The 22,727-nt window shown below is 40.7% G+C and overlaps 1 protein-coding gene across 1 annotated transcript in view; it reads left to right on the plus strand.

Annotated features, from left to right (window-relative positions):
• The first annotated feature begins 3,104 nt into the window (after positions 1-3,104).
• Positions 3,105-22,727, plus strand: part of XPOT (exportin for tRNA) — a 42,873-nt gene continuing 23,250 nt past the window's right edge. The window contains exons 1-14 of the mRNA XM_025402463.1: positions 3,105-3,540; positions 8,068-8,201; positions 12,881-12,963; positions 13,887-13,943; positions 15,229-15,298; positions 16,057-16,275; positions 17,234-17,418; positions 17,519-17,687; positions 18,399-18,635; positions 20,154-20,192; positions 20,331-20,393; positions 21,745-21,869; positions 22,190-22,334; positions 22,486-22,605. Of these exons, the coding sequence (XP_025258248.1) occupies positions 8,142-8,201; positions 12,881-12,963; positions 13,887-13,943; positions 15,229-15,298; positions 16,057-16,275; positions 17,234-17,418; positions 17,519-17,687; positions 18,399-18,635; positions 20,154-20,192; positions 20,331-20,393; positions 21,745-21,869; positions 22,190-22,334; positions 22,486-22,605 (1,572 nt within the window). The 5' untranslated portion in view covers positions 3,105-3,540; positions 8,068-8,141. The remainder of the gene's footprint in view (positions 3,541-8,067; positions 8,202-12,880; positions 12,964-13,886; positions 13,944-15,228; positions 15,299-16,056; positions 16,276-17,233; positions 17,419-17,518; positions 17,688-18,398; positions 18,636-20,153; positions 20,193-20,330; positions 20,394-21,744; positions 21,870-22,189; positions 22,335-22,485; positions 22,606-22,727) is intronic.

Consider the following 22,727-nt stretch of genomic DNA (forward strand, 5'->3'; position numbering starts at 1 on the left):
GTGCTGGGATTACAGGTATGAGCCACCGCGCCCGGCCTCTTTATTTGTTCTGAAATAATATGTGTTTACAAAATTGAAAGAGATTTCTACAGTTCTAGGTATTTCAACTACCATATGTGGAAGAGCTAATGTTAGTAGATAAACGGTAGATAAACTGAAGATAGGCTTTGTATGACATTCAACATAAGAAGTAACCACAAAATGAATTACAAATAAAACAGCAAGTAAAGACAGCTATAATACAATAGATTGAATTGCCATATTCTTTAGGATGAGGCCTGGAATATGCTGAACATACAGACTGCAGAGGCACTCAGCCCAAGATCAGTATTGAGCCTTCATACTCGATAGTTGACCATCACAGCTAATATAAGAATTCATGCAATGATTCAGTTATTGAGTTGTAACTAGCAGGCTGGCACTGTGCTAGACTCGGAAGATACACTGAAATAGGTAGGGCAGAAATCCTAGCCTGAGAATTTTTTTCTTAGAAAGGAACATTTAATAGCAACTTGTGAATAGAAGCCATGTCTGTGTCTCTAGCAACAGTGAAACAAGATGGTGGATCCCCTCGCCATTAACCCCCATATGGAAAGGGTATATGTAATTCAGAAGGGATGTGTATTAGTCTGTTCTCACACTGCTATAAAGGACTGCCTGGGACTGGGTAATTTATAAATGAAGAGATTTAATTGACTCACAGTACCTCAAGGCTGAGGATGCCTCAGGAAACTTACAATCATAGCAGAAGGGGAAGCAAATATGTCCTTCTTCACATGGCGGCAGGAGAGAGAAGAATGAGTGCCCAGCAAAGGGGGAAGTCCCCTATAAAGCCATCAGATCTCATGAAAATTCACTATCACAAGAACAGGATGGGGGAAACCACCCCCATGATTCAATTATCTCCACCTGATCCCTCCCACAACCTGAGGGGATTATGGGAATTACAATTCAAGATGAGATTTGGGTGGAGACACAGCCAAACCACATCAGGATGTGTAGACAACAGAAGCACAATAACATCAAGGTTGTTTTGACCTAAAGGCAGGATTTACAGTATGTGCTCTCACACAACTTGAAATCTTAAGAGGACTTCCGGGAACAGGGGTTAATCAGAAGCCAACATGGCAGATTAGTACCAAAGATGGAGTTACTTTAGCTTCCAGATTCCACCCATCAATCCAGCTCTTACAGTCGCACTCGCCCTCCTATTTGGAGATGGTCCCTGAGCTTTTAGGGAGGGTGGTTTCATATGATATAGCTTTAGCAGCAGCAACCTAGCAGTGGAAAACAGATTGGACCCAGAGAGATTCCAAATGAAGGAGATTCACAGGCTTTGTTGAATTATCTCTCGTCTTGAGAATACCATGACTTTGGTTTTCTCAGAAGTAAAACAAGAGATACCTAGCATTAATAATTTGAATAGTAGAAACATAGTGCATGCAAGGATTACAATCAAAAGAAAATTTGTATGACAGAACAACAACAAAGAACCTCTTTCATTAGGAAGCCAACTGAAAGCCGTGTGAAGAAAATTAAGGCCTGACACAGGGACTCACACCCGTAATTCCAACACTTTGGGAGGCTGAGGTGGGAGGTTCATTTGAGCCTCGGAGTTAGAGATCAGCCTGGGCAACACAGCAAGTCCCCATCTCTACAAAAACAAAACTAGCCAGGTATGATGGTGTGCACCTGTAGTCCCAGCTCCTTGGGCAGCTGAGGCAGGAGGATTGCTTGAGACTGGGAGGTCAAGGCTGCAGTGAGCTATGACCACTGTACTCCAGACCGGGTAACAGAGCGAGACCCTTTCTTAAAAAAAAAAAAAAAAATCAAAACCCAGTTCTCCTTTAGCTACATCTTGTAGCCACTAGCCTGACATTTTAAACACATAAATTAGAAACATGATGCAAGAGTGATTCAAGGTATTTTATATAGGAAATGCCTGGTGTAGTGTCTTGTCCAGCTATATAAATGTAGCCGTGAAACTGTTACATTAGTTTTATTCTATGCTCTTACCATCCCTCCCTCTCCAAATTTTGTTTGTAGTCTGGGGCAGCAACCTAGTCTGTATTTCGTACATATTGAATAATCAACAATGAAATGTAAATATTGAGCACATTGTGTGTCAAACACATGTATTAACTCAAACCTCACAGAAACCCTTTGAGGTCGGTACTATTACAATCCCCATTTTACATACTAGTAAACTGAAGCATGGATAGACTAAAGTAAAGTGCCTGCGGTCAACTAGTAAGGAGGCGGCCTGGCAGTCAAGTCGAGGCAGCCTAAGCCTACGCTGCCTCTATATTGCATTAATACATTAATAAATCTGTGACCAAATAAATGAAGTGACATTTAGTGGCATCGAAAGAACCCGTGAGTAGGGCTTCCTAAGAATGCTCTCCTTCTTTTGATGGACAAAATTTTAGTCTGTTTAAGATAAATTTTGGGCCGGACACGGTGGCTCACCCCTGTAATCCCAGTACTTTGGGAGGCCAAGGCAGGCGATCACTTGGTGTCAGGAGTTCGAGACCAGCGTGACCAACATGGTGAAACCCCGTCTCTAAGAAAAATACAAAAATTAGCCGGGCGTGGTGGAGCGCATCTGTCACCCCAGCTACTCAGGAGGCTGATGCAGGAGAACTGCTTGAACCCCGGAGGCGGAGGATGCAGTGAGCCAAGATCTCGCCATTGCACCCCAACCTGGGCGACAGAGCGAGAATCCATCTCAAAGAATAACTAAATAAATACATACATAAATTTTGAAAAACTGTCAGCACTCACCAGCAGATCTTTACACTGCTGGACTCGGGACACTTGGGGCCGTAGACAAGCAATTAAACTGACTCACACGTGGTTAGAACCACGTCATCTTGATTCGTGAATCCGTACTCTTAACTACTAGAAGCCTTTGTGGAACGCACGGGGCGAACCTGACACCAGACAGACACAGCCGGGGATTCAAGAGCTGGGTAGGGACTCCCGTGCGGGACACCTCATCCCGGCATGCACCTCAAACCCCGGCGACCACGCCTTCCGGCGAGCGCCAGGGAGCGCGTGTGCACCTCGCCGCCCGGAAGCTCCGCCCGCTCGCTGCATTCTGGGAGTTGTAGGCCTCCAGCCCCAGCCCGCGGGCTGCCGCCCGCACTCTCCATGAGACTGCTGGCGCCGGCGCCCGCCCGCGCGGCACCGACGCGGGGAGCGCGCTTCGCGCTGACTCAGCGGCGGCGGCGGCGGCGTTAGCCGGTCCTCGCGCTCTTTCCCTTCCTGGGGCGCCGACCCCGCCCGCTTGCTTGCTTGCCTGCCTGCCTGCCTGCCTGCCCGGCGCCACGCAAGAGAAGGTGCCAGGGGACGCGGAGCGACTAGAGGCGCGCGGTCCCGGCCAGCTCCGTCTCTGGCGTTGGCGCTGCGGCCGTGGCGGAGGACTACGGCGACGAGGACGAGGGCCGCTCTTCGAGCTCTCTGCGTGCCGCGCCGCTCCGCTCCGCTGGCTGACCATCTGGAGTGCAGGCTGGGAGGCGGGATGGAGTGATAGGGAAGGTGACTCGGGGATCGGGGGCGGCGGGACCGGGCCGGATTTGGTCCGCGTGAGGTTTCGAGGAAGTTGGCCGGGGCGGACCGGCCCGGGGGAGTCCCGACGCCCGGGAGGGTGCAGGCTTGGGACCCTCCATGGCGGTGCACCTCCAGGCTGGGCGGACCGGGTGGGGGTGGGTACGATCCGGGGCCGCCGCCGAGGAGCGCGTCCCGAGTGCGTGGCCGCCCGTTGCCTGATGTTTCATCACCCGAATTGCCACGAGGCTTCCTTTAGGGGAGGGATCGGGGGAGGGATGGGAGCAAGGCTAGCCGAGGAGGGTCGGCATCGCCTGTGGTTCCCAAGCCCGTTAGTCATCGTTGTAGCCTTATCAACTGTGGAGACCTCAAACTTGATTCTTTCCCCACTCCTGGACAAAAAGGAGGAAAAGTGTTATTTCTGTGCAGTAATTGGCCAGCACGGACGCTCCATTTCTTCTCAAATCTTCCTCACTATCCTGCAGGACTAGAGAAGCATGAGGTTTTCCTGTAACCAGAAAAACGAGTACTTTTTGAAAGTGCTAATTAGTTGTGGCGGGCGGGGGTTGGGGGAGAGTTCAGTTTTATTAAACCGACTTGTCAGCGTGGTGTTAAAAGGCTGGAAAGATTCAGTCGTAGTCTTTGAAACAGTCTTCAGTAGGTGTAGAGGAATTTTCCAAATTGTTTGATTCTTAATGGCTGTCCAGGAAAAGTTAAGGTTTACTATTTCAAGTATGTTGCTCGCCTTCCCCCAGAACCTTTGCACGATGCATAACTGTTTACCGTATTGAAACAAATTTTTGGGTTTGTTTTTTTTTTTTTTTTTTTTTGAGACGGAGTCTCGTTCTGTCGCCCAGGCTGCAGTGCAGTGATGCCATCTCGGCCCACTGCAACCTGTACCTTCCAGGTTCAAGTGATTCTACTGCCTCAGCCTCCCGAGTAGCTCTGTTACAGGCGCGCGCTGCCACACCTGGCTACTTTTTGTATTTTTCGTGGAGGCGGTGTTTCACCGCGTTAGCCAGGATGGTCTCGATCTCCTGACCTCGTGATCCACCCGCCTTGGCTTCCCAAAAGTGCCGGGATTACAGGCGTGAACCACCGTGCCCGGCCTTCCACTGCATATTGATCGTCCAAGTGCCTTCTCTGTGGAGGATTCTTTTTGTAGTGACAACTGTAACTAGTTTGTTTCCTTGGGTTTATTGGCTGTTTTCCTTAGGGCCACTTGATTTTTCTCCCGATAGCTTCAGAGTGACTTGACCAAGCTTAAGCTTTTTTTTTTTTTTTTTTTTTTGACACAGTGTCTCACTCTGTCTCCCAGGCTGGAGTGCAATGGCACTATCTCCGCTCACTGCAACTCTGCCTACCAGGTTCAAGCGATTCTCCTGCCTCAGCCTCCCGAATAGCTGGGCTTACAGTCATGTCCCACCACACCCGGCTAATTTTTGTATTTTTAGTAGAGCCGGGGTTTCTCCATATTGGTCAGGCTGGTCTGGAACTCCATACACCTCAGGTGATCCCTCCCCTGCTCGGCCTTCCTAAGTACTGGGATTACAGGCATGAGCCACCCTGCCCGGCCAGCATTTTTTTTAAAAAGCCCTAGCAAATTCAAGGAAGCTTTTATTGGACTTCTCAATTTGGGATTCTTAGAAACTCCGAAATTGTTTTTTCCCTCTGTGTGCATTTTTCAGGGGAATATACATCAGATTTTCTTAACATTTAGGGGGAGCGAAGGGAACCAGTGCCTGCCTTTGTGTTTTTCTATCTTTTAAAAATGCTGATCTACTAGTAAAAGAATGCCCCAAGTAGTTTCCATCCCCCGTGTTCCTGCCTCTAATTATAAACAACCTATTGAGGGCTCACTATGTGCCAGCCATGCTCTGCATACCTTATCTCTTTGAAGCCTTTACAACTTTATGAGGCAGATGGTCTTTTTCCCATGTCATAGAAAGGGTTCTCTTAGGTTTTGTAAGTTGTCCAAGTGGCCCCAATTTAAAAATGACAAGATGGGGATATAAACCCAGGTCTTTGAAATCCAAAACCTATGCTCTACTATGTCCTAGGGACATAGTGATGGATAGTGAAGACAGTCCTTGCTCTTTAAGATTATGAGAGATGGCCGAGTGGCTCATACCTGTAATCCCAGCACTTTGGGAGGCTGAGGCAGGCAGATCACCTGAGGTTAGGGGTTCGAGACCAGCCTGGGCAACATGGCGAAACCCCATCTCTACTAAAAACTACAAAAATTAGCCAGGTATGGTGGCTCACCCCTGTAATCCCAGCTATTCGGGAGGCTGAGGCAGAAGAATCACTTGAACCCGGGAGCCAGAGGCTGCAGTGAGCCGAGATTGTGCCACTACACTCCACCCTGGGCGACAGAGTGAGACTGTCTCAAAAAAAAAAAAAGAAAGATTAGTGAGAGAAAACTAGTAAGCTGGCAGTGACAACATAGCAGTGCTTAGGATGGGGCATGTAATCCAATTTGGGAGAGTTGGACAATAGGGGTCAAATAAGTGTTCCTGAAAGAGATGGCTTCTATGTTGAATTTCAAAGAACAGCAGGGGTTAACCTACTAACAAGAAGAAAGAGCAGTGTGCAAAGATGAAAGGTAGAATGCCATTGGAGAACTGCCATGTGGTTCACTAGCACTGGCCTTGCTGACCTGGGGTGCAGAATAGTGAGGAGTCATTCAGAAGTGTTTGGATCATAATCTGAAGGCAGCAGGGAGTTACACTGCCTTGAAGTCTGCAAGTATGATATGAACCATAAGAGAAAGGGCTGAGCTGTCTTCAAAGCTCTCAGTCCATATCCTGAGTTAATTTGATTCAGGCAGGCTCAGAGGAAAATAGAAAAGCATGTTGTAGGTATCCTGTAACCTGGATCTGAGCCTGGCTTTGCTATTCCCTTAAAAGGCTTTTCTCCCCTACCCCCAACCCAATTAGTCTTTTGGCGTCTTTGGTTATTATAATTGAAACGAAATACCCCACAGCCTTTTTTTGTTTTCTTTGAGACAGTCTCTCTGTCGCCCAGGCTGGAGTGCAGTGGCATGATCTCAGCTCACTGCAACCTCCACCTCCTGGGTTCAAGCCATTCTCCTGCCTCAGCCTCCCAAGTAGCTGGGATTACAGGTGTGTGCCACCATGCTCCGCTAATTTTTTTGTATTTTTAGTAGAGAGGGGATTTTACCATGTTGGCCAGGCTGGTCTTGAACTCCTGACCTCAAGTGATCCACCTGCCTCGGCCTCCCAAAGTGCTGGGATTACAGGCATGAGTCACCATGCCCGGCCCCTCACAGCCTTTAATGGAAGTAGTAAGACTCGGTCTCCCTACCTTACAGGTCTTGAGAAAATAAATAACATTTTCACATCATTTAGAGTTTATTCCATGTTTGCTTAAATGAATATACATTCTATCAAAAACTAGGATGCCTTTTGCGGCTTATTATTTGAGAATGTTAGAACCTATATTGTGAAGAAGTAGATTACTTCTCAGAGATTAAAAAAAATCTCAAATAAGAGTAGTCAGTGTTAAGTCATTTGTGGACTTTTTTTTTTTTTTTTGAGATGGAATCTCACTCTGTTCTCCAGGCTGGAGTGCAGTGGCACAGGGTTGGCTCACTACAACCTCTGCCTCCTGGGTTCAAGCGATTCTTGTGCCTCAGACACTCGAGGAGCTGGAATTACAGGTGTGTGCCACCACGCCTGGCTGATTTTTGTCTTTTTAGTAGAGACGGGGTTTCACCGTGTTGGTCAGGCTAGCTTGAACTCCTGACCTTAAGTGATCTGCCCACCTTGGCCTCCCAAAGTTTGGGATTACAGGTGTGAGCCACTGTGCCTGGCTGGTTTGTGGGTTTTTGTATCTACTATTGAAAATTTTTTTTTGAAATTTCTAGAATTGGCTGGCAAAAGCAGAGATCTATAAAATGCAAAACTAAGTCCATTGCTCAAAAGCTGAATGACTGGTTTTTCATTATCCTGTTCCTTTCGTTAGACTTCTGTTGTGGTATTTAGTAAACACTCCAAAGGATATTGAACTCTGAGGTCAGCCATTCTAATGTTTTAAAGAAGGTTTGTGATATTGGTATCTGTAAGTAGACAAATTATTATAATTACTGTAATAAAATAGGTTTTGTCATTTTTATACTTAACTGCACTTGCACAATTGCATTTTTAAGTACCAGAGATAAGTAAAATACTGCATAAATTAGGTGCATCTACTATTTAAAGTAGAAAATGATTACTTTCTATACCTTATTAAGAAGCTCTTGAAGACTAAAAAAGCTTGAGGACCTTAATGGCATACTTTAAGATTTTTAGAAATTACACATTAATGGAGTAGTTAGCAGAGCCCATTTTTCTGAGAATTAGGCTCTAACTTTTCATTGTGATTTAAATAAGTTCCAAAAGAAGTTCTTTAAACATTTAAGCTTCTTTGCATGATTTTATCCATTTACGTTATTCGGGATAAGCATCTATTTGTTTATCAAGTAATGTTTTCTTTCAACTTTGTTTTTTGTGGCAGATGTTTATAAATTCTTCTGTGGGATCAGAGGGCACGCCTATTGTAACCAGAAAACTCCAAGTATAGCAGCAAGGATGGATGAACAGGCTCTATTAGGGCTAAATCCAAATGCTGATTCAGACTTTAGACAAAGGGTAAGTTACTCTGCTGAATCATTTTTTAAACCATGTCACCACGATTGGCATTAGGGGACTTGAATAAAAATGTACCTGGCAAAGGTCTACTTTGGGTAGAAATGAACAGAAACAAAAAAATTAGAGATATTTGAATATATTTTGAATATAGAAACAGTGAGTATTGTGATTTACTTTCTGTTTACCTGGCCAAACAAAAGTATTAAAATCTCATATGATTCAAGGCGGATCTTTATGCCACATCAGTCATTATTTCTAATTATTTAAAAGTTGTAATGCAAAGGATTCGTTTGACTTTCCATAGAAGCAGACATGTGTATTTTATTTTCTCAGTGCTTGGCTTGATCTATACAAGCTGTTTTAACACTTACCTTAATGGTTTTTGTTTTTTTTTTTTTTAATTTTTTTGTAGAGATAGGGTTTCACCATCTTGCCCAGGCTGGTCTCGAACTCCTGAGCTCAAGCGATCTGCCCGCCTCAGCTTCCTAAAATGCTGGGGTTATAGGCATGAGCCACCCTGCCTGGCCACATTAGTGATATTTAGCATTCTTGTTATATGGTCTAGGCAGACATAAATAAGCAGTTATGATAGGTTATGTCTTAAGTAAAATGATTACATGACAAGAATCCATTATAAAGTGCTGGGATAGTTGGATAAATGTAAACAGTTTAATGTAGTCTACAACTATAATCATGACTATAGCTGAATGATAGAAGAATATAAAGAATGAGCCTATAATTAATTTTTTTAAAGACATGTGGGCATTCTGAAGTATAGGGTAAGTGGAAAGGAAAGAAGCATTTTCTTTTTACTTTTCATAGCAAAGAATACTTTCTATAAATGAGCTAAATGAGGTTAACAATCTCACTAAATATTATCGCATTTTTTATTCTTACTTTAAGAAAAAAATCTTTTAAAGCAGTAAAAAAAACCCCAACTAGTTTCTAATATAGTACCATGTGCATGTCTCTGCTACTAAATAAGTAGCCCTTCAGATACAGGAAAATAATAGGAATTGAGATTTAAGTATCTGGCTAATTACAAGAAAACTATCAAACAAGTTAGGACATCAAAAGACATTTAAAATCCATGTCTTCTCTGTGTAAACAAATCTTTCTTGCCATAGGGTTTTATGCTACCTACTTTCAAACATAGTTGAAGCATCATAGATCTTTACCTTTAGTCTAGCTTGCTATTGCATGCTTATAATTAAAAGCCTTTGACTGTATGTTTAGTTATTAAATGGCCTTTACTGTTATTTTTATGTGCCTCTTGAAATCTTTCATTTCTTAAGTTCCAGCATCCAGTTTTTTAAAATGTACCATGATTTCTTTTCCAGAAAATTAAAACCAATGCATTATTAGTGGTTTTAATACAGAAGTTCTGCTTTTTGTCAATAAAAATGGGTTCTGTCACAGACGCGTTTTAAGCATCCAGTTCCAGGCATAATTCGGTATCCATTTAGCCAATCTGAATAACAATTTATTCGGATGAAAGGGAAGAAATCTTAAGGAAAGTGAATTCTGACAGCCCTTTTGTTGCAGTTTGGGAGTAGTGGAAACTTAATTCAGTTTGGTGGTGAGAAGAATGACTGTCTGCCAACCCTAGTTGCTCACTTGTCTATCTGTAATTCTGTTTTTCACATGGCCAATAAAAGTGAACTGACTCTTGTCACATAGAGTCAATAAACCATTAGAAAAAAGGTATGGGGTAGAACTAGGTGGTGAAAGCTAGGACTTGTTTGTCAGTGTCGTAGAATTTTGTTTTTTTAATTGTTAGTAATGCATAGATTCAGAATACAGAGGCTTTGTTTAAAAACAAAAAACTTCCAGGTTATCTCTCCTCTCCTTCCACTGCCCTTTTTTTTTTTTTTTTGAGACAGAGTTTCGCTCTGTTGCCCAGCCTGGAGTGGAATGGCGCCATCTCAGCTCACAGCAACCTCCAACTCCCAGGTTCAAGAGATTCTTCTGCCTCAGCTGGGATTAGAGTAGCTAGGATTAGAAGCGCACACCACCACGCCCGGCTAATTTCTGTATTTTTAGTAGAGACAGGGTTTCACCATGTTGGTCAGGCTGGTCTCAAACTCCTGAACTCGTGATCTCCCCGCCTTAGCCTCCCAAAGTGCTGGGATTACAGGCGTGACCCACCGTGCCCAGCCTCCGTCTTTGGCTTAAAACCTGTTACTATTTAGAGAAAATGGTATGTCATGACATTGCTAGCAGCTGAAACCACCTCTCCCCAATTTTGTAAGTGAAATATTAGGTGATAGTGCAACATACATGATTAACTTCTACCTTGTCCCCTGGCCTCTGAGATATTCCTAAAGGAAACCCTGTGTTTCATGGACTGCTGTTAGAAACAACTAAGCTAGTAGTATCTTTTATCGCTGCCTGTGCTCTTATAGTCTTAACTTCTAAAGAGAGACATTATTTACTCTGGGCTGTTTTCCAATACCAACAACCAACTCTCTGAATCTGTGGACACCAACTGGTTGTCCTACAAATCTATTCAATTCTGACACTAGCAGGATTAGCATCACATCCCACAAGTTATGGGCTCAGTCTTACAAACCGCCCCCACTGAAGACACCAGTCGAGTCCAGAACCTCTCATATTTCTGATGATGGAGTAGCCCACAGAACTTAGAAAAACAGTTGACTTACTTGTACTGATTTATTATGAAGGATACACCTCATGAGCAGCCACATGGAAGTGATGCATAGGGCAAAGTATAGGGGAAGGGGCACAGAGCTTTTGTGTCCTCTCTAGGAACACCACCATCTCAGCATCTCGATGTGTTTGCCAACCTGGAAGTTCAAGAGTTTTTATAGAGTTGAATGTCAGTCCCCTCTCCCCTTCCCAGAGATTGGTAGTTAGGGCTTAAATTTCCAACACTTTAATCAATTGATCTTTCTGGTAACCAGCCCTATCCTGAGGCTGTCTAGGTTTCCCACAGCAAGTTACCTCATTAACATAAGCTCTGTTGACCTCGAAGTCTCTAGCGATCCTTCCACCTTAGCCTCCCAAGTAGTTGGGACTGTAGGTGCATGTCACCACTCCTGGCTAATTTTTAAATTTTTTGTAGAGACAGGGTCCCACTATGTTGCCCAGGCTGGTCTTGAACTGCTGGCCTCAAGTCATCCTCCCACTTTGGCCAGAGTGTTGGGATTATAGGTGTGAACTGCTGTGCCTGGCCCAAAGGGGCTCATTATAAATTACAAAAGACAGTCCTGTTGCTCGGGAAATCCCAAGAGTTTTAAGAGCTCTGAGCCAGCAACTGGCTGCAAAGCCCAAATGTATTTTTTTGTTATACCACATATTTAATACTATATTTGGTGATCTTCACCTGATCACCTTCATTTACCTGGTCTTCTGTCAGTGGGAGCAGCCATTGAGACCATGTATGAAAACCCATTCCCTCATTCATACAGTTACATAGTATAGGAAACTATCACCTAAGTATACAGTGGCTTTGATCTGTAACCCAAAGAAAAAAATAACTTTATATCTTGATGACCCAGTGTGTGTGTATATATTTATATGTACATATACACGTAAATAACTAAAACAAGTTACAGAAAGTAATATTCTTGCTAGGGTACAGTCAGAATACCTAATATTCTCTATTTCATTTTTAAAAATTGTTCAGTACCCATAAACTGATTTCATAACTAGTGGGAGACACCACCGTTTTAAAAATATTTACCAGTTGAAATTAGGTTTCTCTAAGGCTTATGTTTCTTTTACCTCATGTCAGGTTTTGTATCAGTACATAATTGGTGTCAAATCATCTAGCAGTGTTTCCAGTTGCTGTGCAATTTTCTTGTCTGTTGGAGATACTTTTCACAAGACGTTCACTACTATTTGTCCATTGCCATGTGTGAAACCTGCATCTGGTGCAACATGCTGATGGGAAGAGTGCCTGAAGTAACTCCCATTTTCCCAACAGTTTGGTAGAGAGCATATGGACTTTGTGCTGCATCCATTCTAGAGTACTCTTACTCCTTGTTGGCACTGTTACTTGCAATTACAAGGCCCTGAATTCATAAACTTAGAGATAAGAAACTTCCTCAAGCTTTGACCTTTTCAGTTACTTAATATTTTTCAAAATTTATATCATGCATTTGTACTCTAATTTTAATCTCTTTAGGAAACTTACATGGTATAATTAAAGACTTGAAATACTCCCCTTTTCTGTAACAGTAGATCAGATAAGGTACACAGTATGTTTTATCTTTTATAATCACCGCTTTAATAGCAGATGTGCTATTAAATAGGAAAAGTGCCCTTTATATGCCATTTTATAATTGCATATTATAAAATGATCACACCCTTAACTCATCCTCTGCAATTTCTCAGTAGTATGGCAGTTGACAAAGCACTTGCTCTCATTCTTCATAATAACCCAGTGAAGTCTGTGGGGCATTTTTGTGTTGCTGCTGCTGTAAAAAAACAGGTTTGATTATCTAACTGATGGAATTTATATTTATTTAACCTATTTTTAGGAATGACCCCTAAGTTGCATATGTTCGGAAGCCTGTATTTAATGTTTTAGCTGTTTTTCTATTAAGTTTACTGACTTGTTATAGGTTTGCAACTCTCAGAATATTTTGTTTAGTATTAGCAGGGCATTGAGATTGTTTATTCTAAATGCATTTTTTTGTTTTGCAATCTTACAGGCCCTGGCCTATTTTGAGCAGTTAAAGATTTCCCCAGATGCCTGGCAGGTGTGTGCAGAAGCTCTAGCCCAGAGGACATATAGGTAATTAAAACAAAATTTGCATGACAATTTAAATTTCTATGGGCATGACAGGACTGTTAAATTTACCTGTATTTGGAAAGTGTTTTCATAAAAACATTTTATGACTTTTTTTTTTTTTTTTGCAAAGTCATTAACATATAGTCATTCCATGTAGAAATGAGAAAAGCAGTAAACCAACAGTTTGGCCATTTCAGAATTAACTTTTCAGTAAAACCATCCTTTGCCATATATTGTGTACCTGTCACCAGATCCCAGCTGGAATAAAGTGCCGAAAAAACTTCCTTATCTTATGATTGAGAGTGATAACTGCTTTTCTAAAACATTGGTAAAGAAAGTTATTGTAAATGACATATATCTTAATTTAATTTTATTTTTTTTTCTTGAGATGGAGTCTCGCTCTGTTGCCCAGGCTAGAGTGCAGTGGCGCGATCTAGGCTCACTGCAAGCTCCGCCTCCTGGGTTCACGCCATTCTCCTGCCTCAGCCTCCCAAGTTGGGACTACAGGCGCCCGCCACCTCGCCTGGCTAGTTTTTTTTGTATTTTTTAGTAGAGACGGGGTTTCACTGGGTTAGCCAGGATGGTCTCGATCTCCTGACCTCGTGATCCGCCTGTCTCGGCCTCCCAAAGTGCTGGGATTACAGGCTTGAGCCACCGCGCCCGGCCTCAAGGTGCATCTTAATATTTTGGTAATTTTTTGCTTGTCAAAGTTAACGGAAATTTTAAATATTGTATAATATTTAAAGTTCTCATAGCTTTTTAAGTAAATGGATTTTAACGTCATAAAATGAGACCAGTGAGTGTGAAACAAGCCGAAGGTCTAGTTTGAGAAACTTTTCTGCTGTGTTACTCATAACTATTTTGCCTTCGATTTCTTTTCCTCAGTTCATATTCTGCTTATCTCCTTTTCTTTTTTTCTTTTTCAGTGATGATCATGTAAAGTTTTTCTGCTTTCAAGTACTGGAACATCAAGTTAAATACAAGTAAGGCTTTTCTCACTGTTTTGACTCAGATTTGCAGGGAGAGGTCATTTTTTTAATTTAATGTTTTTCTTCCTTAAGGAAACCATAATACAGGTTATAAATTGACAGTGTATCTGTTATATCCAGGTTATAGATATGTTTTGATGTATCCCAGAGTGTTTTAAAAGTGCTGAGTTGGCCAGGTGCGGTGGCTGTCACCTGTAATCCCAGCACTTTGGGAGGCTGAGGCTGGTGGATCACTTGAGGTCAGGAGTTTGAGACTAACCAGCCTGGCCAACATGGTGAAACTCCATCTCTACGAAAAATACAAAAATTAGCCAGATGTGGTGGCATGCACCTGTAATCCCAGCTACTCAAGAGACTGAGGCACGAGAATTGCTTGAACCCGGGAGACGGAGGTTGCAGTGAGCCAGGATCACACCACTGTACTCCAGACTGGGTGACAGCAAGCCTCCATCTCAAAAATTTAAAAAGTGCTGAGTTTGTTGGTTACATATAAAAATCCAAGGCTGGGCGCAGTGGCTCATGCCTATGATCTCAGCACTTTGGGAGGCCAAGGCAAGAGGATCGTTTGAACTTCAGCAGTTTGAGACCAGCCTGGGCAACATAGTGAGACCTCATCTCTACAAAATTTTTTTAAAAAATTAGCCAGGTGTGGCTGCCTGCTTCTATATTCCCAGCTACTGGGGAAGCTGAGGCCAAGAGGTTGAGGCTTCAGTGAGCCATGATAGTGCCACTGCACTTCAGCCTGGGCAACACAGCAAGACCTTGTCTCAAAAAAAAAAAATGAAAATCCAGACATTTCACAGAAAAATCTAGATTTCCAGCTTTTCTGGAAAAGTCAGAATATCTGGTAACACCAGGCCTGTTTTTCTACACGACAGCTCTCTCTTAGAGCTAAGTGACTGCATGGGCACTTGTGTTCAGAATCTCTGACTTACTAATTAATCCAAATAACAAATCAGTACTGAGAGGATTCCTAGTTCACCTATTGGTTTATTCTGTAGATCACAGACCACAAAACATACTTTCTTTCGAAAAATTGTGTAGCTGTCATTTGTTTCAACATGAATAGAATCACAAATTAAAGATTGATATTGATATCCTACCTGCCACTCTCGTCCTTATCTGTAAAGCAGTGATGAGTGGCATTATCAGTTTATGTTAGGAAACTTTAGATAATTGAGAGCTATACACATTTTCCCTTTTAAATATTTGAGGCTGTTATTTTTCACAACTATAGATACCAAATATAGCCATTATTTTTCTTCTCTATTTTGAACAGATACTCAGAACTAACCACTGTTCAACAACAACTAATTAGGGAGACGCTCATATCATGGCTGCAAGCTCAGGTAAAATCGTAATTTCATTCAGTTCCTCAAATTACTAGATACTTAAACTTGTTTTTGCAAGAGTTTGGAACTTTACCTCAAAGATTTTGATCAGTGTTCCTCCATTTGATTTTATAGCTTTTTTAAAAGGTGCTGGTTTTAAAGATCATGGAAGTGGGAGTTTAGCAATAATTTAATAATTATATCAATGACTGAAATGGTCATAGCTTCCATGACACATTGTGGAAACTTTGGTTTTAAAATGTAGTTGTTTTTAACTACTTGACAAACTCTGCTTTCTGTTTGGCTCTTAAAGGTGAGCCCTCCTGGACAGGCTCTCCACAAGAGCCCTTTATAAAGGACCAGTTGAGTTCTTTTCAGTTAATTTTAGCTAATCTTAGCACGTAAAGCAGTTGTGTAGCTAGAGTTTTTATTTTCCTTAAAGAGCAAGTAGACAGAAGAAAAACAATGTTTTTTCTTAGAAGAAATGATAGGAACTATTAAAACTCTGCACATGAAACTTTTCTGTCAAAGTGTAAGAATGAGGAATAACCATTACAGCCTTTAATGGTTCATTTCATTGTTCTTCATCTGTCCAATCACTTAAATACTTTTGATAATTTTGAAAATCATAATTATCAAAATAATTTTGAAGAATATTTGTTGCACAGTTTATCTGAGCCATGTTGACATTTGATGAAGCTTTGCCTTTTAATAAGACAACATGTTTCTGGGTCTTTTCAATTTACATTTAATTTTATGGACTGTTTCTCTGTCAGATGCTGAATCCCCAACCAGAGAAGACCTTTATACGAAATAAAGCCGCCCAAGTCTTCGCCTTGCTTTTTGTTACAGAGTATCTCACTAAGTGGCCCAAGTTTTTTTTTGACATTCTCTCAGTAGTGGACCTAAATCCAAGGGGAGTAGATCTGTACCTGCGAATCCTCATGGCTATTGATTCAGAGTTGGTGGATCGTGATGTGGTGCATACATCAGAGGCAAGTAACCATGGATTTTTTATATTTAATGTTAAGTTTTGTAGGAGATAATGGGCACATACTAAAAGGAGCAGAAAGCTTTCTTGAGGTAAACTTTCTTAAGTTATATAATTATAAATTTACTTAATGTTTTGGATTGTATTTTATGAAGGAACTCAAACTTGGTTATTTTTTTTCCAGAGGTATATTGAAATTAAAGTATTACGTTAGTTTTTTTTTTTTTTTTTTTTTTTTTGAGATGGAGTCTTGCTCTGTTGCCCAGGCTGGAGTGCAGTGGCGCAGTCTTGGCTAACTGCAACCTCTGCCTCCCGGGTTCAAGCAATTCTCCCACCTCAGCCTCCCAAGTAACTGGGATTATAGGCACATGCCACCACACCTGGCTAGTTTTTGTATTTTTTGTAGAGATGGGGTTTCGCCGGGCTGGGCTTGAACTCCTAACCTCAGGTGATCCGCCCACCTTGCCCTCCCAAAGTGCTGGGATTACAGGCTTGAGCCACTGCGCCCAGCCTAAATTTTTTTTAACTAGGCAAATACCATAGCGACATACACAAGTTGATTTTCTTTTATGAATCTGTTGAGAAAGGTAGTCTCTATTTAATACTGCTATATAGTCCCTGAGCAAGGAAGAAGCATTGTTTAGGAGTTGTCAATGTTGTTGCTTCTGTATTCTTCATCACATAGTATAAGTACTTTGTTACTGTATTGAGAAATACCTTAAAACATGCTTAAGATTTCTAAGCAATGCTTATTTATAGTTTGTATTTACTAAGAAATTGACACTGAGGAGTAGAACAGAAAGAGGAAATACAAAGAATCACAGGATATGAGCTTAGAGCTTGTAAATAGGAAATACTGGTAGAGAATGTGTTAACAAGCCTGCAAGTTTACTCTGTGCAAGTATATTCAGCTATCAAACATTTTGTAAGGTAATGTGTGCATTTGGCGTTTTGTATTTTAGGAGGCTCGTAGGAATACTCTCATAAAAGATACCATGAGGGAACAGTGCATTCCAAATCTGGTGGAATCATGGTACCAAATATTACAAAATTATCAGTATACTAATTCTGAAGTGACATGTCAGTGCCTTGAAGTAGTTGGGGCTTATGTCTCTTGGATAGACTTATCCCTTATAGCCAATGATAGGTAAGTATGCCTATTATTTTTATAGCATAAACTTGTAAAATACAGTATCTAAAACTCATGACTTTGAAAATGTAACAACAATTTTATTTTCCCATTCCAGGTTTATAAATATGCTGCTAGGTCATATGTCAATAGAAGTTCTACGGGAAGAAGCATGTGACTGTTTATTTGAAGTTGTAAATAAAGGAATGGACCCTGTTGATAAAATGAAACTAGTAGAATCTTTGTGTCAAGTATTACAGTCTGCTGGGTTTTTCAGCATTGACCAGGTTGGTAAATTTATATAAAAACCTGTATATAAAGTTGTTAGAACAAACTGGGATAGGTACTAAGTTAAATATAATGTTAGCTTTTTTTTTCTTCTAAATGTTATAAACTCTCCTTGAGATTATAATATAAACCACTGCATCTAGCCAAAATGTTCTCAGTAGCATTCTCCTTAGAAAATAGGTTATACCAGTTCTTAAACTTGAAAGCCTGGAATTGCAAATTTCTCACAAACTCAGGAGATGCTCACACAACTTGTTCATAGTGGAATTGAGATTTTTTGTTTTGTTTTGTTGTTTGAGATGGAGTCTCGCTCTGTTGCCCAGGCTGGAGTGCAGTGGCAGTCTCGGCTTACTGCAACCTCCATCTCCTGGGTTCAAGTGATTCTCCTGTCTCACCCTCCCGAGTAGCTGGGATTACAGGCACACGCCACTACACCCGGCCAATTTTTTACTTTTTTGGTAGAGACGGGGTTTCACCATGTTGGCCAGGCTTGTCTCGAACTCTTGACCTCAGGTGATCCACCCACCTTGGCCTTCCAGAGTACTGGGATTACAGGCATAAGCCACGATGCCTAGCCTGGAATTGTTAAATATATAATGTCACTTTAAAATTGAATCCTGTAATTAGCACTTGATTCATTCTAAAGTTCAGTTTTTCCTCTTAGCTTGGGCACGCAGTTTTAAACAGAAATGTGTCTTCATTGCTTATAGGAAGAAGATGTTGACTTCCTGGCCAGATTTTCTAAGCTGGTAAATGGAATGGGACAGTCATTAATAGTTAGTTGGAGTAAATTAATTAAGAATGGGGATATTAAGAATGCTCAAGAGGCACTACAAGCTATTGAAACAAAAGTGGCACTGATGTTGCAGCTACTAATTCATGAGGATGACGATATTTCTTCTAATATTATTGGATTTTGTTATGATTATCTTCATATTTTGAAACAGGTAAGTTTTTGTTTTATTCTTTTTGCTCAGTACATAATAATACAAAGGAGCCATGGAGAAGTGGAAAATATGGAAAAATTAAAAATGAGAAAATACCCATAATTCTACTACTTAAAAGATATTTACTGTTAAATACTAATGTATTTCCATCTTAAAAAAAAAAAGAATTGGCCAGGAAATAGTTTCAGGTTCTAAATTCAGTAGACTAACCAGCTTCAGAGGTAGTTATAGGTTTAGGTTATTTTTTTATTTTGAACCTGTCTTTGTGAATACTGTTGAAATTTTAATAAGCATGGTTTGTTATTTTAATTTACATGTACATCATTCATTTCTCATAAACTATTCATTCATTTATTTATTTTTGAGACAGAGTTTTGCTGTTATTGCCCAGGCTGGAGTGCAATGGCGTGATCTCAGCTCACCACAACCTCCACCTCCCAGGTTCAAGCGATTTTCCTGCCTCAACTCCCGAGTACCTGGGATTATAGGCATGCACCACCACGCCTAGCTAATTTTGTACTTTTGGTAGAGACAGGGTTTCTCCATGCTGGTCAGGCTGGTCTCAAACTCCCTACCTCAGGTGATCGCCCACCTCAGCCTCCCAAAGTGCTGTGATTACAGGTGTGAACCACCAAGCCCGGGAACAATTTTTTATGATTAAAGTGTCCCCCACTTCCAGAAAGAACTTGTAGGTGGTGTTAGTCTCCATATTATAGATGGAGAAATGGAAAGAGCCATTTCTGTATATTTACATTGAATTAATTGAATCAAGTCAAGCTTAAAATACCTTCCCAAATGAGTTTAGTTTCTGTTTTGTTGTAGTAAACATAACATGTATCTTTATGTATACTTTAAGAAATTTTATGCAGCAGTGTGGAAAGGTATGATCACTACTGGTAATCCCATTGTACAACTCCTAATGGTTTTGTAGGCTTGTTTGGCTTTGTTTAAAAACCTTTTTTGCAGAATATGTTGTAGGTGTCTTTGTCTACATGTCAAGTTACTTACTAGAAGTGGCATTACTTGATCTTAAGTTAGGTTAGGTACATTTTAAATATAGGCAGCTGCTGCTAAACTGCCCTCCAAAAAAGTTGTGTGCATGTTTTCAAAGATCTTAATTGATTAGAGGCCGGGCATAATGGCTGTCACCTGTAATCCCAGCACTTGGTAAGGCTGAGGTGGGAGGATTGTTTGAGGCCAGGAGTTTGAGACCAGCCTGGACAACATAGAGAGACTCCATCTCTATAAATAATAAAAAGAAAACCAGCCAAGCATGGTGGCATGCGCCTGTGGTCTCACCCTCCTGTGGGAGGGTGAAGTGGGAGGATCTCTTGAGCCAGGGAGTTGGAGGTTGCAGTGAGTCATGACTGTGCCACTGCACTCCACCCTGGGCAACAGAGCAAGACCTTGTCTCAAAAAAAAAAAAAAAAAAGAAAGGTTTTAATTGGTTAGAAAAATGTTCTGATATGCAGGTACAACTTTAGAAAACCTAATAAGTTATTGCTTACTTTTTAACAGCTTACAGTGCTCTCGGATCAGCAAAAAGCTAATGTAGAGGTAATTGACTTTATGCTTCTTTTAAACCAATGATAGATTCTTAGTCTGTAATTTGCCTTGAAATGTAGCTTAATTTCAAATTATATCGAATTAGAAGGAGACTGACAAAAACTCTTTTATTCTCAATTTTATTCTTAGGCAATCATGTTGGCCGTTATGAAAAAATTGACTTACGATGAAGAATACAACTTTGAAAATGAGGTAAGAAATTTTTTTTGTTGAGGAGAAAGGAGTTTTAATTTTATTATTTACTTATATCAAATTAATATTTCAAGTTTTTATTGTTTCGGGGCCCTTTAAAACTTGAAGTTCTTGAAAAATTAGTCTGTTTTTATTGACACCAACCTTGGGTGAAATTAATAGAAGCCTCTTAATCCTTCATTTTTGATATTTTATCCATTAACAACCCCCCCCTTTTTTTTCTTTGAGACAGAGTCTCACTCTGTCACCCAGGCTGGAGTGCAGTGGTGCCATCTCGGCTCACTGCAACCTTTGCCTCCTGGGTTCAAGTGATCGTTGTGCCTCAGCCACCTGAGTAGCTGGGATTACAGGCACGTGCGACCATGCCCGGCTAATTCTTGTATTTTTAGTAGAGATGGAGTTTCGCCATGTTGGCCAAGTTGGCCTCAAACTCCTGGCCTCAAGTAATCTGCCTGCCTCAGCCTCCCAAAGTGTTGGGATTACAGGTGTGAGCCACTACACCTGTCCCATTAACAGCCCTTTTACAAATACTCTGTAGCACTGAACATAGTAAAATATTGATAATATTATTGGTGATCATATTTCATTTTATATTTTGTAAGAATGAGGAACTCCAGTCACAAGACTGTATTGGTAGAGTGGAAATGAGGCGCTCTAGACTTGTTCCAGTTAAAAGTCTTTTTCAAGATTGTGAGTGGGTCAGCTTCCCATCAGACAAGGGCCATTGGTGCTTTCTAGGTATTCAGTCATGGTATTCGCTGCCAAGCTTTGTTCTAAAGTGTTTTATTCCCCCACTTCAGGCATTGAAAAACTTAAGAGTTGTAAAAGGATAATGGTGGTGATGACCAACACACTGTGCACTTGGGATGTGCCAGCCTCCTAACATTTAATATCTCCAGTTATACCACAGTATTACCACTTTTTACAGTGGATATTGACTTACAAGAATAAATAAGGTGCAAGATTTCAAAGCCCATTCTAGTGCTAGACTATTGTCTTTAACCTTCTTAGACTATTTCTGGCTCTAGGCTTTTGAGGCCTATGGCTGTGTGCAGAAATACTTATTTGTGAGCTAGAGGGGAGAAGTTATTAAGCATAGTAAGTTTTTCTATATAAATAGTGACAAAAAATAAAAGTACGAAATGTGTAAATGCAGAGAAATACAGAACTGGATATTTACATGAATGTTAAGGTCTTTTAAGTTTTTTATTTATTTTTATTATTATACTTTAAGTTTTGGGGTACATGTGCAGAATGTGCAGGTTTGTTACATTGGTATACATTTACCATGGAGTTTGCTGCACCCATCAACCCTAAGTTTTTTAAATGAGGATTTTAACCTGTATCATAGGGTGAAGATGAAGCCATGTTTGTAGAATATAGAAAACAACTGAAGTTACTGTTGGACAGGCTTGCTCAAGTTTCACCAGAGTTACTGCTGGCCTCTGTTCGCAGAGTTTTTAGTTCTACACTGCAGTAAGTTTGTCATTACTTTTGTAACAAGCCTACTTCTTTCTTTTGCTCTTTGATATGGGTCAAAAGAAATGATTCATATGACTTACTAATCCATGTAACTTATTGAGATCTTATGTGTATCTCTGGAAACAATGAAGTGTCTTCTTGATTTCTCTTGATCCTTTCTACCTTTGTGATATATATTATATTGCCTGGGAAAGTTAACAATTGCTATGACTTTTTAATAATTAAAAAGACTTTTGTTGGTGTCTTACCCTGTGCATAATTCACTGTATGAAAAATTTATCTTTAAATCTCACTGACATATTATACCTTGGTAGGAACTGGCAGACTACACGGTTTATGGAAGTTGAAGTAGCAATAAGATTGCTGTATATGTTGGCAGAAGCTCTTCCAGTATCTCATGGTGCTCACTTCTCAGGTGATGTTTCAAAAGCTAGTGCTTTGCAGGATATGATGCGAACTGTAAGTATACTGAAGATAATTTTGACCATAAATTTCTGTTTTCAGTATAAGCTAATGGGAGTTCCTTGTTAGAACTTAGTATATGTTAATACTGGGGCATTTTGATGTTCCAATAAATAAGAAGAGGTTTCTTAACTTTTTCCTGCTCTAGTTGGTAACATCAGGAGTCAGTTCCTATCAGCATACATCTGTGACGTTGGAATTCTTCGAAACTGTTGTTAGATATGAAAAGTTTTTCACAGTTGAACCTCAGCACATTCCATGTGTACTAGTAAGTACTCTGGATTTTTTGTTACTTTACATGGATTTCAGCTAATGACTTGATAGCATTGTATTTTTCTGTCTATAACTTTTCTCAGAATCAGAACCTCTCAGAAATGCTTGGCACACTCT

The sequence above is a fragment of the Theropithecus gelada genome, chromosome 11, assembly GCF_003255815.1.
Source record: "Theropithecus gelada isolate Dixy chromosome 11, Tgel_1.0, whole genome shotgun sequence".
NCBI classification, from domain to species: domain Eukaryota; kingdom Metazoa; phylum Chordata; class Mammalia; order Primates; family Cercopithecidae; genus Theropithecus; species Theropithecus gelada.